Source organism: Cajanus cajan, chromosome 10 (assembly GCF_000230855.2).
Source record: "Cajanus cajan strain Asha chromosome 10, NIPB_CcT2T_4, whole genome shotgun sequence".
Taxonomy (NCBI): domain Eukaryota; kingdom Viridiplantae; phylum Streptophyta; class Magnoliopsida; order Fabales; family Fabaceae; genus Cajanus; species Cajanus cajan.
The window spans coordinates 24,118,928-24,133,818 of NC_138526.1; the positions used below are offsets into that span (position 1 = coordinate 24,118,928).

Here is a 14,891-nt window from a genome sequence, read left to right on the forward strand (position 1 = left end):
ATGCAACTACATCTATAGTTTGAGTTTGTTTTGCATGTCAAACCTCTTTTTTGGGCATTTTAGTGAGTTGAAGTGTGTCTAATACACTTCTTAAATGGGTTAACTATAAATAGGTATTATCCATTCATTTGTAAAACGCTTTTGGAAGTCATTGAATGAGATTATTATCTCTTGGGGGAATTTTTCTCTTGGCTTTTATCAAAGAACTTAGTTCTTATCAATGAAAAAAACATTTATGACAAATCTTTGTTGACTTAAGGATCCACTCAAATCATAGTGTCCAACCATTTCTTTTTTATTTTGTGTTTCTCCAATTTTGTACAGATTACGGACTATCTAACTATATAGAATGATGAATCAAATATATTGAAAATGATTGTTATTTCTCTTTCTATGGATCGGATTATATCAACGGATATCAACTAAGCAACCAACTCTCGTGGTTAAACAAGTTTAGTTCTCTTTTTCATCAATTTTATTTATATATTTCATAAATTATTAAATAATGTAATTTATAAAAAATTAATATCGTATTAAATATTTATGTGACACAAACCAAACGACGAGTTATTTATTTATACACCATAAATATTCTTCATTAGTGTTGATCATATTCTAGATGGTGAGTTAACTCTCATATATGGCTAGTAAAATTTTCCATTTTTTAAATAAATATATGAACAAAAATTGAGCAGTTAAAGCTATGGGACCAAAATTATAATGCATTAATTACGTCAATTAATTCATAAATATAATTAATTTATTAAAACACCTCTTTTATTTAATTAATTAATAGAAATATTTTTTTATATTATAAACTTAATTAATTATTTAACTAAGCCTATATTATACTTTTTTAATAAAGGAGATTTATTTTATTTTGTTTCAGAAAATCGACTGATCCACCATAATAAATAAAAAAGAATTTCTAAAATAAATTAATAAAAAAATTATTTACCAAACTAAATAATTTTGGACACGTCGGATGTGGAGGAAAGAAGAAAACGTCAGAGATAGTGACAATTTGTGAAAAACGTTACTCTGAATGATGTGTTGATATTGTTCATCACAAAAAAACGTCACTGGTACTAACGTTTTTTGTTCATCAACAAAAAGTAACAGAAAACGTCACTGGTACTAACATTTTCTGTTCATCAACAAAAAGCAACAGAATACGTCACTGGAGTTCTCTATCATGGGAGTGAAACAACAGGATTTTTTATTTTTCATTGGATAGTGGTGCTACATGGAGGAAAAATAGGATCTCATGTGGAAGAAGGGATAGACTGAAATAAGATCTAAATAAGACAGGATTGTGACCTAATAAGCTCAAAATTACGGACTCTACTAAAAGAAGTAAGCAAGCGCTACGCCCCTTGAAAGCGAAAGCGAGGAAAGGCTAATTGCGAAGAATCTTGTTATCGAATTCGCTTTTGCTGCGCCTTGTTCTCGAATAAGCTCTTTTAAACTGGAAAATAACGTATCGTATAGAATATAGGAATGGAAAGGTATCAATTGCGGGCGGCTTTGAACCGGGAGAGTTCTAAGGATCGTTGCGTAGGCCTCTTATCTTTGCGGGTGGATGCCCATGGAAAACTGTTAAAGCAACTGACACCGGTTAATCAATAGTAGTGAAATCCACATCCCTGTCCCATTCTTGAACAACCTATTCTGTGCGTGGAAGAAAAAGTTGTTTTGCTATAGCACCAAGTTTTATCCTGCAATGATCACCATTTACGTCGCACAAAATATCAGTACCAGTGACGTATTCTGTTGCTTTTTGTTGATGAATAGAAAACGTCAGTACCAGTGACGTTTTCTGTTGCTTTTTTTTTTTTATGAGCAGAAAATGTCAGTACTAGTGACGTTTTCTGTGATGAACAATATTAACACGAACATTTTTCACAAATTGTCACTGCCTCTGACGTTTTCTTCTTTCCTCCACATCCGACGTGTCCAAAATTATTTAGTTTGGTAAATAGTTTTTTTTAATATTTTATTTTAGGAATTTTTTTTATTTATTATGGTGGATCATCCCAGAAAATCAGGGTATAACAAAAAGCACTTTCTTCCAAAAATAAAAATAAAAAAATCTTAAAAGCACTCTCCTCATAATATATGTTCATGTTTAATATATAGAAATACATTCATTTCAGTCTTTATCTTTAATTTTTTTTAATCTTTTAATTTTAAAAATTGAGTTTATATTTGAAAAATAATATTAACTTAAATTTAAAAACTAAAATATTAAAATAAAAGATAAAAAAAACAAAACAATTTTTTTACAAGAGAAAAAAGACAAAAATATATCAAACCATGCATGTCCCCTTCCCATCATCCCATAGAGAAATTATTATTCCTAACTATTCTCCACATAAGATGTAATTAAATGTAAATATTATTTTCTTATAAGTTAATAATTAGTTAATCAAATCATAAACTAATAACTTTTTCCATCCCATGGCTATAACATGTATATATATATTCTTAGATAGCAAGTGCATAATCATTATTGATCAAAACAGTTCCCACCCCCATAGAATGCTTCTCATAGTCTTCTCCATCTTGTTCCTATTACTTCTCCAGACCCTATGGCACTTAACTTCCACAAAAGGCAAAAACTCACCCCCTTCCCCTCCAAAGTTTCCCATAATAGGAAACCTCCACCAACTGGGCTCCCATCCCCACCGCACCCTCCGATCTCTGGCCCAAAAGCACGGCCCATTAATGCTTCTCCACCTCGGGAGGGTCCCACTTGTGGTCATCTCATCAGCCGACGCCGCACGTGCGGTCATGAAAACCCACGACCGCCTCTTCTCGGACAGACCGCACAGTAAAATGTTCGACATCCTCTTGTACGGCTCAAACGACGTCGCTTCGGCGCCGTACGGAGAGTACTGGAGGCAAATGAGGAGCATCTCCGTGTTGCACCTTCTCAGCGCCAAAAGGGTTCGATCCTTTCGCGCGGTGAGAGAAGAGGAAGTGGAAGCCACCATGGACAACATTCGACACTCTTGTTCCTCCGGTTCGACGTTGCTGAACTTGAGCGAAACGTTGTCTAGGGTTACCAACAACGTAGTTTGTCGCGTTGCTTTGGGGAGAACGTACGGTGGAGAACGTGGGAGGGGGTTTAAGAGGTTGTTGGAGGAGTTTACGGAGTTGCTTGGGAGCTTTGTTGTTGGGGACTACGTGCCTTGGCTTGAGTTCTTAGATAGGGTTTCTGGGTTGCATGGTACAGCAAAAAGAGTGGCTCAAGAGTTTGATGAGTTTTTGCATGAGGTTATTGAAGAGCATGTGAGTGGTCTTGGAGGAACCGACATGGAACATGGCAATTTTGTGGAGGTTTTGCTTCGGATCCAAAGGACAAATGATGTTGGCTTTCCTATAGACAGGACTGTCATCAAGGCTATTATATTGGTAAATTATCTATCATATATTGCTTAAAAATGTCATGCATGTTTTTATATATCATTTTTTTATGTTAAATTACTTTTCTTGACTTTTTTTTTTATCTGTACATTTGTTTTTTTTATTTAAATATTCAATTTATTCTCATAATTTTAGAAAATATGATTAAGTTAGTAATGATGTTAGAGTGAATTTAAATGAAAAAACAACGTTGAATAATTTTTAAAAATTAAAAGATTAAAAATTCAACGTTTTAAAAATAGAAGAATCAAATTAAATTATTTAAATAAAAGAAAATAATTTTTCTTGTAAGCTAGCTATACTATTTGTATATTATTTATTATATATATATGCATATATATATATATATATATATATATATATATATATATATATATATATATATATATAATTTCTCTTTGTCATAATACTTTTTTAATGTTATACTATTTTTCTCTCTCTTTCGTGAGAATTATATACATACAGCTTTGTCCTCAAAATTTAGTTTATTTTCGTAATTCTTCTTCTTGTAAAATCATTATTTTAATATATAGTCATATTTATTAATATCAATATCAAGTGTAAGGTTAAAAATTTACCTAAAATCTTATGTATTCGATAGGTTTTTATATAATATAAATTTAATTAATCTAAAATTTAAATTATGTGATATTATATTCATGATCTTATTTATCAAATTTTATGTGATTTAATTTTTTTAAATATATTATTTAATAATAGATATTTATACATATTTTAAATATTATATTATATGTTAAAATAAAATAATACAATAAATTAAAATATAATTTTAAAATTTTGTAAAATTTGATATACATGATTAGATTGACTGATTGTAACATAATTTAATCATTAGTTTATTAAAAAAATATTAAAAATATAAAATTTGATATAAATTTTTAGACATAGTAATAAATCCTGACTTATATATAAAACATATTAAAAGCGTAAATAAAAAGAAAGATAGAAAATAAAAGATTAAGATCGGGAGTGGGAGTGATGTAAAAATCAAAAAGGGAAAGTGGGGGATTGTTAGTTGCATTGCCCAAGTGTGATAGTGGAATATTGTAAGGCTTGGCTTTTAGTGCTAAAGAAAATATTGTATAATAATAAAAAAATAAAAGAAATTGTTTTATATGGTTGTGAAAAGAAAGCCTCGAGGATTCCACATGAAAAGTCGGTAGCTAATATTATTGTCCTTATTGCGCATATAAACATCTTTCAATAAATTCATCCACTTATGGCCGAGTCCAATATAGTATACTTTCTTTGTCGTTTATACACTCTCATTGTCATTGGTTCAAGTTAGGATTATCTCATTTAGGGGTTGTTGGCTGGTATAAAAAGAGAAGTGATAATAAAAATTAAAAATGCATAAAGATCGATAAAGTGATATAAAATGCGATGTTATAAGAAAGGAAGAGAGAAATGTGAAAAGAAAAGAATACGACTATGGAAATATATAGTTGATTGATCTAATTGTAATTTAACTATAGTCAAATTGAATAAGTAATAATTAATTTATATGTATATATTTTTAATATTATATAATGTGTTGATAATAAATTAATGCTTTATTATAAAAATAATTAGTTAAATATTTTTCAAAAGGATAATATTAAAAAATTTAATAGTTAACGGACTAAATAACTATTTTCAAAAATAAGGTAACCATAATGAAATTGAATAAGTAATAATTAATATATATATATATAATATTATTTAATTATTAATTATAAATTAAAACATTATTATAAAAAAAAATAAGTTAAATAATTTTTTGACACAGTTAAATACTTTTTTAGTGTAACATATAAAGTTATATCATATAAAGTTAAATCTAACTTTGAATGTGTTATTATATAAAATATGCATTATATATTTAATAACAGACATGTTAAACTTTTCTTTTTCATTTTTTTTGTGTGCTAGAAGCACATTAGACTAGTATGAAGTTAGCAGAAATATATACAGAAGGAGGGTTGAATGTGTATGTTCATGTTCAAAGGCAGATTTTTAAAAATCGCTTATCAAGAATAATTTTAAAATTGAGTGTTTCAAACTTGGTTTAAGAAAAACTTATGCAGACTTTTCTATTAGAGATTTTTCTTGTTTAGAAAAACTGATCTTCTACTTAAAGATACAGGTTAAGTAAATTGGTTTTCTGTCTGAAAGGCTTATCGTCCAATAAAAGTTGTTTCAGAAGGTCAAGTGTGTTTCTGTCTAATGATTTGTTGAAAAACAAGGTAGGAGAAAGACAAAGTGAGTAATGTTGAAAAATAAGAGAATGCACAAATGTTTTATACTGGTTCACTCAATCTGAGATACGTCCAGTCTCCTTCCACCGAAGGGTTCCACTAATCACAAAGGATTATTCTCAACCACTTCTGGCTCGTCAACCTCTCTTGTCGACGATAGTATTCTTAACCACTTCTGGTTCTCCAAGTATTCTTGACCACTTCTGACCCGCTAGCTTCACTCACTAGCACTAGTATTCTCAATCACTTCTGGTTCACAAGTATTCTTTTTACTAGCCTCTTCAGGCTTTACAGCAATTGAGTGTGTTAAGTGTGTTTGCAACTCTCATGGAGAGGATAGGGTGGTTTCTACACTCACTAAGGTGTGTAACCTTAGTTTTACAGAGATAAGTGTCTAAGTGTTTATTTACTCTCAAAGAGAGGATTGACTATTAACAACACTTACTAAGATAAGCTATCTTAGTTTTTACACAGATATACAGGAAATACTTGAAGAAGAAATATAGCTTATGCTCCTTGTTTTTTTTATTGCACGTTTTTTTTCTCTCTATTCTATCTCTTCTTCTTCTTGGCCTTGATACTTATACTCATTTGATAAATTTGTCCGTTGTTTGAATTCAATTTTTTCGTTGGAGCGTATCTTTGTGTCGTTGCAGATGGAGACTTCATTCACGTTCATGTAAATCTTTTCATTTAATGCATTTGATCTTGCATTAAATGTTTGCTTGTATTCGTGGAGTTTTTCTGTGTAGTTGATTACTTCAATATCTGACTTTAATCATGATCTAGGTATATTTTTACTTTCCTCATCAGTTTAGCTGCTACGGTACTGTCTTTTTCTGAAAAGTAGGTGTCCTTTCTCTAATGTACTCAGCTTTGACTTGTGAATTCACGCTTGCTTATTTTTATCCTTTCTGTATTCACGTTGATGTCCTCTTGTGTTTCTTGTATGATTTCTTTCAATGTGATTAATGGACTTCAGACGTGCTTCAGTATTTTTGACATCGTTTGGATACAAGATACTTCGTCTGATTTAGACTACCCTTCTCGTCTGGGCATAAGAGTTATAACTTCATCTTCTAGTTTATTTAGTTCTATCTGTTGGTCACTTCATGTTGATGTCAGCCTTAGTCTTGATGTTGGCCTTTGTATTGTCTGATGTTTTGTCTAGCCAGATTATGCTTGATCATATTTCATTGCTTGAAATTTTTATTATCCGACTGAAACACTAATGCACATGTTAGTAATAACAATATGTATTATATTTGTCATGTTCAAAACCTTGGTGGAAATTGTGAATGCACTTCGTCTGACTTAACATAGTAGCATAGGGGTGTACCTCTACAAAATTTAATTGCCTAAAAATTTGCTTAGGAGGAAATAAAAAGCACATATAGTATTTGGATTCTCACTTCAACATTTGATTTTGTTAATAAATTTTACAACATGAAGTTAAGACTCATATATAATTTATAAGGTGAGAATTATTCCTTATTTATATATATTATTATATTTTTGTCTACAGTTGATCTGAGATCTCCAACACAATTTGTGACACCCTTACTACCCCAACACATATATAAATAAATCTTGTAAATAAACTAAAAAATAAAATATTCAACGTTGGTAAAAGGGTTCATATAAAACCTTCATAAATAACCAAAATAATTAAAAATTTAATTTAGAAAGTAAAACTTGAGAGTTTATAAATTGCTTTCAAAAGAGAAGGTATAACTCTAAATACATATAAAAATTTATCCTAGAATTCTCTGTCCCAATGTCACAATATCAGAGCACACCCACAACTCAACGGTTGACATTCTAGATGCCACTCAAAGCCGGATCTTCCTCACCTAAAACATCCACAAATTGTACGGTGAGAAAAAAAAAACATTTATATATAAAGCACACAAGGAAATCCACAACATCATCTCATCATAATTTGAAATGTTATTTACAAGCATTTCTATAGATATATCATCATTCTATATCATTCATCATCACATCACAATTCATAATCAAAAAAATACATTACAATCCACACAAATCTTACAATTAACACTATGTCAAGGCCACGCCACATCTGACACAAGTGATACGGGTTAATTGCCTCACTCATCTCACACCATGCCAGGGGCATGCTCGTCCTTGTAGCATCACTTACTCAAGGTTCGTCTCATCCCTGATCATTAGTGTGAGGAACCACAATCACATTACAATCCACACAAGTCTTGCAATTAACCCTATGCCAGGGCTGCCATATGTGACATAAGTGATGCGTGTTAATTGCCTCACTCATCCCACACCATGCCAGGGGCACGCTCGTCCTTATAGCATCACTTATTCAAGGTTCATCTCATCCCTGGTCATTAGTGTGAGGAACCACAATCACAATCATAATCATATCCATACAACATCTCATCTCATAGTTCAATTTCATATCACATACACAATTCCATATCACATACACAATTCCATATCACATACACAATTTCATATCACATAAACAACAGATAAGTCCAACAAAATAAGGGTTTACACACCCCTCAAGCAATTCACATCTAGATCATCAATTTTTATCAAGTAATATAAGAATAACATTCATAAATTAATATAATACTCAATTGAATAACCAATTTAATAGAATCTTAACTCAAATAGTAAAACCCCCAATTATGCCAAAACCTATCTCACAGACACTTTTCTACAATTTCATTCTCTCTCCCAGATCGTCATTCTTACAAATTAAATATATATTTCTAATCCTCAACACATACAGAATTTAATGGGATCATCAATTTCTCAAACAGAAATAATTATAAAATTATTCATAATCTTAAGGGACTCTTCCTCTACCCAATTCCCTCATGTAACTCTACATACAAATAATCCCCTTCCCTTGTACCTGGATAAATAGTAGTTGAAACTAAAACAAAGATCTCCTTGGTCTCCTCCTCTAAGTGCCCCTCGGTCTTCAGAGAGTGTAGAAGGAAAAGAAGAGAGCAAAGAAGAAAAGAAGAGAAAAGTGAAAAGTGTGCTTTTTGGGAGTGTCAGAGTGCTCTATTTATAGGCATCAAGTGTCTCCGGAACGGCTCGTTCCAAATCCAGAAAGGCCCGTTCTGGACCCTTAAATCATGAGTAAAATTCATATCCAGAATGACCGTTCTCAAACCAGAACGACCCGTTCTGGGTTTGCATTAAAAACTCTCAATGGTCATATTTTAAAACGACCCGTTCCAACTCTGGAACGACCCGTTCTTAATAAGGTTTAAAGGCCATTTCTAAAATCCGGAACAGTCCGTTCCCAACTAAGAATCATAGGCAAATTTAATAGTTTGGAACGACCCGTTCCATTTTGGGAAAGGCCCGTTCCGAGCCACTAAATCACCTTCGTTTTAGTAACTTGAAACGACCCGTTCCAATTTTAGAATGACCCGTTCTGGGTTACTAAAACACCCCTGTAAATTACTAAATTACCCTCATTGGACTTTTAGGCCCTCGTACATTCTATGAAAATTGGACTGTTACACACTTCTTTTATATCGAAGACCAAACATTTAACAATATATCTCTAACACACCCCTAGCTAATTCAATACTATTAAATTTAATATGTAAATTAATATAAGACTTGAATTTTTTTCAATATATCTTGTCACATTTAACTATATTAAACTTGATATACAGATAAATAAATATCATATAACCCTTTTTAATTATCAAGATAAGTAAGATAAGTAGGACTTCAGTTTTTTTTCCTAATGAAATTCTAAGTAAAGAAAATTTCAGTCCCACAAATGTCACGACTTAATTTTAGGAAAAATAAAAAAGTTGCAAAACAGAGGTTTAGAAATAAAAGCCTCCTTCCCTTCAAAAAAATAAATAAATAAATAAATAAAAGCCTCCCGTATAATATATATTATTCTTATCAGAGTCGGTTTAATGGTTAGTGGGAACAAAAGAAAATTTTGAGAAAACTCATTTTATTTTAGACAAGAAAACTATATATTAAGCCCTTTTATCGAAATATGCAACTTTTTTACTTAATATAAATTAAAATAAATATTTTTTTTTGTTAAAATACTTAAAGTTTCATATTTAGTAGCCTTACCTTTTGGATGAACCCGGTTCTTTATTAAGTACAAATATCTCCCATCAAATTTATCCAGTAATGTCCATATGCTTATATGTTGATTTATTGGGCTCGTTGTTGGTTTCAGTAATTTTGAAAGGGAAAATAAGCATTGAAATGAGACTGTCAATTATTTATAGTTTTAGTCAATATCACATAATTGAGTTTTTTCATAAATTAAAAAATTTGGTAACATGTCAATACAGATTGGCCAAAACTATGAACACAGAAAGTTCTATATACAATAATTTATACTCATATACTCATCGGATTAACGTTCTGGGTCAAAAAAAGCTCATCTCTTGAGGTCTATGCTTATTTTTAGGAGAATAATATTAATGTGAATGAATTAAAAAATGCATATGATTTTGTATATTATAAATTAAAATTAAACAAGATTGACCAATTATAGTTTTCATAATTTTTAATGAATCAATATTTGTTCATTAAATGTATATTAATTTTGAAAATCTAAATATTCATTAAATCAGGTAAATTAAATTTAAATTAAGCAATGTAATAAACTATTAAATAATTTTAAAATAATGTGAAATTTAATACACGTGATCTTTTGTATAATATCACAAAATTTCAATAATTTAATTGGTTAAATTTCAATTATACAAAAATTATAGAAGTTATAAAATTTTAGACATCTTGTATTAATGAATCCTGATTCATTTAAGTATGCACATGTTAAAACTCTTGGTTTCACATATGAAAGAAAGGTTATGTTCTCACTATATAGCACCATCACACATTGACCATGCACTTGTTTTTGTTTTAGGATATGTTTGCAGCAGGCACAGACACTACATCAACCCTCTTAGAGTGGACAATGACAGAACTCTTAAGACATCCAATTGTAATGAAGAAATTGCAAGACGAAGGTAAGAGTGTGGCTGGTGACAAAAAGCACATAACTGAAGAGGACTTAGGTCACATGCAATACTTAAAGGCAGTGGTTAAAGAAACTCTAAGATTACACCCTCCAGTCCCATTACTACTCCCACGACAAAGCATGGAAGACATCAAATTGAATGATTACCACATTGAAGCTGGCACACGAGTAATTGTAAATGCTTGGGCAATTGCAAGAGATCCTATGTATTGGGATCAACCTGAAGAATTCAAACCTGAGAGATTCTTAAATAGTTCAATAGATGTAAAAGGAAATGACTTCCAATTGATCCCATTTGGAGCAGGGAGAAGGGGGTGCCCAGGAACAATGTTTGCTATGATGGTGAATGAACTTGTGCTAGCCAACCTTGTCCATCAATTTGATTGGGCATTACCAAGTGGGGATAACACATTGGACATGTCTGAAACAATTGGTTTGACTATGCAAAGAAAAATTCCCCTCATGGCGGTTGCAGTCCCAAATTAAATAAGAAGTAGTGAAGGGGTAAATGTTTAATTTATATATAAGTACAAAAAGATTTTAATTTAGACAAAAATAATTAGATTTGACTATTTTATTTGTTAAAATTTCATATCGTTCTAGTCATTGATATAACATGACGATAAGTTATATAATGTTTTACATCAATAATGTTGAGAGCTTAGAGAGGCTATACTAAAAAAGAATACTTGTTTTGCTTTCTCGTGAGTGCTTGAAAAAAAAGAATATTTGTAACAATGGTTGATATATAGTTAGTGAAATTATTGGTAAGAAGCTAAACACCAAATATAGTCTTTTGGTGAGATATGAGCCAATACAAACTTTTGGTGTTATTATTCTTTCCCTTATTGTTGTATGTTTTAACTAACCTAGGAATTGAATTGTATGCATTGTCTATTGTTTGCAAACTTGAATTTTAATAAAATTGCTAGATAAAAAAGATAAATTAGAACTTCTCAAAATATATGTTTTATATGATAACAAATGTATGTTTTTTTGTGCAGCATAAAAAGACTAAGTTATAAGACGATAACATAGATCACATAAAATGAACATATTTGACTAAGTCTTAAGCTTGTCCAAATATAATATTTAATGTTTTTATTTCAATATTTATTATACCTAATATTCCTATTAGTTGTTTTCAACGTATACCTTAACAAATTGAAGAAATAATCTCTTCTTTGGTACTTGGAATGATTATAAAAGGATGTGACTTGCTTTTTATAAACAAAAGGAGAAGATCTCTTGAAGTATGTGAAATCATCTAAAAATTGTTTTGAGGTATGTAAAATCATCTAAAAATTGTTTTGGACTAACACATGTTACAGTTCTTTACCATTTGTACCCAAAAGTTGATAAGCAACATCATTGATCAGAAGTATGTTTGATTATAAGTTTAGAAAATCTTTTCAGAGGTTCACTACTAAAAATAAAAAAGTTTTTTCTAGTAGAGAAGTTCTTAAAAGTCCTTTAGATTATATCTAAATATATTCCAAATAAGAAGTGACCACTTAGTGAAATGTATTAAATGTACCAAGAACATATCTTTGCACAAGAAAACAAGATAAGAAGTGACCATTTCTATTTTATTTGGTACGTGAATTTCTTTATTCTGTTTATGCGTATAATTTAAATTATATTTTATATATTTATAAATTTAATTATTTTAAGTTGTTAATTATTTGTTGTAGGACATGAATTTAAATACTTTATTATAAGGAAGATTAATTTTGGTTGAAAGAATATTTTCAATAAGAACAAAAATTTAGTTCTAAACAAAATTTACTTATAACTATTAATTTGGAGGAAGTATTTTATATATATTTATTTTAATTTTAATTTAACTCCTCTCCTTCTTTTAATTATTTTATAGTCTTGTAGATTTAAATTAGAAGAGAGAAAGATTTAAAATTTATAGAAAAGAGAGAGAGAGAGAGAGAGAAGATTACTATTCATGATGTGACTTGATCTTATCACTTAAAATTAAACCTTCTCACTTCTCCCTAGAGGGAGAAAATAAAAGTTTCCTTTCATCTTGTCCATTCCTCCTTCTTCTCTAGAGCACTTTTACTTGTTCTACTCAAATATAACATAAACAACTAAGTTTTTGAGCTTTCTACTTCATCTTCCTTTGATTTTTCTTCTTCTATTTCTCTTTAAACTTACTTCAAGCTTGTTCTCTTTAGGGGAAATTGTGTAGAAGCTTATTTTCTTCATTCCATCTTGAGAAAAGCTTCCTTGAGGTAAGGGGTGTGACACACCTTCTACCCCGCATATCATAATACAAATAATAAAATTTAAATAACACAGTCTTTCAATTTTTTTTAAATACCAAACATGTTCAGATAGAGAGCACCACATTCATAACTTAAACAAATAACATAATCACAAAAGAAATAAGGATAATATTTTCAAAATAATTTAACAGAAACAACATACTAATCTAATCCTATCTACGCCCCGATGTCACATGTCCTATCAGAGCAAATCCCAACATAGAAGCCTAAGCTTCATCACCAACATCCTCAGCCTCATGCTGATAATCACCTATAAGACAGTCAAGGAAAAACACCACAAGAAAAGGGAGTGAGAAATATCTCACTCTGACTCACAGTGTAAGAATATACACTAGATAGTCAAACACAAACAAAACATATATAACATAGATAAATTAATAATAATATCACATTTCACTCATTCAAGACATATCAACTTTTCATATAACATTAAAATGCACATGTATGGATACAGACTACATTTTATCATGCATGTGGCGCTAGTAACATATCACATGGCATATTGCCGCTAGCAATACACGAAGAGTAGTCTAGGAGTACATGCCGGGTCACACCCTCTGCGCACTCTCACTAGAAGGACATACTACTAGAGTCTCGTCGGGATAGCTAAGCCGCGCAAGATACATCCTATGCACACAATGGGCGAGACTGGGACTTCCAAACCGAGTTATCCCCAAGGACTAATCCCCAAAGCTTTTACACTAGAGGGCCTTCTCTGGTGGTGTATTCCATATCGTACCCTTAAAAATATTTATGCACATGATGCATGTCAATCAAGACTCTATGCATTCTCATATCACATTATTATCATCACATCTCATCATCACATTTCATCATCACATTTCATCCTCATATTCCATCATCATATTTCATCATCATATTCACAATATCCCATTATCACATTATAATCTCACAGAGCACTTTAATCCATATTAAAACTCATCTATTTGTGAAATTAAACACATATTTACACTTTGCAAACATTAAGGAACACAACAAAGCAATCAAAAGGCAAAACAGAAAACATTCATATTTTGCCCGTTTTCTCATAGGGTTTTCTGTAGGGACCCACAAAAATCTCAAATCATACAACTACAATTTTAAAACTGAAATGAATCATTCATTCAAGCAATTTATACAATTAATTACATATAAGAGGAACAATAGATGAAATAGATACAATTGGGGGAAACCCCTCATACATGAGCATACAACAAACACAAGATTGGAGGTCAATCCCACTACCCAACATACATTCCCACACCCAGAGTAAGGTTTCTCACTTCCCCCTTACCTGGATGAGTAGAAGATGAATGGTCTTGCTGTGATCTAAGATCGTTCCTGAATACTCTTCCTTAAAGCTCTTTGTTTCTCCTTTTTTTCCCTAACCCTTTAGAATGCAAATGAGGCAGATAAGGTTAACGCCACCGGACTTCTTTCTTAAAATTAATCCATTGGGCTGGGTCAACCCAACCCGTTTTCCTTCTCTTCTAACCCACTTCTCTTTTTCCTCAAAATAATTAAATAAAATAAATACATGTGTATTATAAAATATTTTTCTTCTATAATAATAATATATTTCTGACCCCAAAATATAATAATATAATATCAATAACAAAATATCATATAAAATCAACCTTCTCTTAAAACATATAAATATTCATTTAAAAATGCTAATAAAGATACTTATTTAATACGTACAAAATAATTGTCCAAAACAATAATTATTTAAAACGTACAAAATAACATTCCTCTATAATCATTAAAATAATTATGAACAAATACCTTGTAATAATAATAATAATAATAATAATAATAATAACCTTTTTGAAAATTGGGGTGTTACAAGGGGAGTTGATCTCAACAGTTGAA

The 14,891-nt window shown here is 30.6% G+C and overlaps 1 protein-coding gene across 1 annotated transcript; it reads left to right on the forward strand.

The window, feature by feature from the left end:
• Positions 1 to 2,488: 2,488 nt before the first annotated feature.
• LOC109813567 (cytochrome P450 736A117) lies at positions 2,489 to 11,314 on the forward strand. Its single transcript, XM_020377771.3, has 2 exons — positions 2,489 to 3,417; positions 10,606 to 11,314. The coding sequence occupies exons 1-2, from the start codon at positions 2,542 to 2,544 to the stop codon at positions 11,203 to 11,205; spliced, it is 1,476 nt and encodes a 491-aa protein (XP_020233360.1). The 5' UTR covers positions 2,489 to 2,541; the 3' UTR covers positions 11,206 to 11,314.
• The last annotated feature ends 3,577 nt before the right edge of the window (positions 11,315 to 14,891 follow it).

Excerpts from the sequence above, each read along its gene's own strand:
- LOC109813567 (XM_020377771.3), top strand. The coding sequence starts at position 2,542 with ATGCTTCTCATAGTCTTCTCCATCTTGTTCCTATTACTTCTCCAGACC. Across the intron at positions 3,418-10,605 it reads TCATCAAGGCTATTATATTG|GATATGTTTGCAGCAGGCAC; the intron begins GTAAATTATCTA and ends TTTTTGTTTTAG.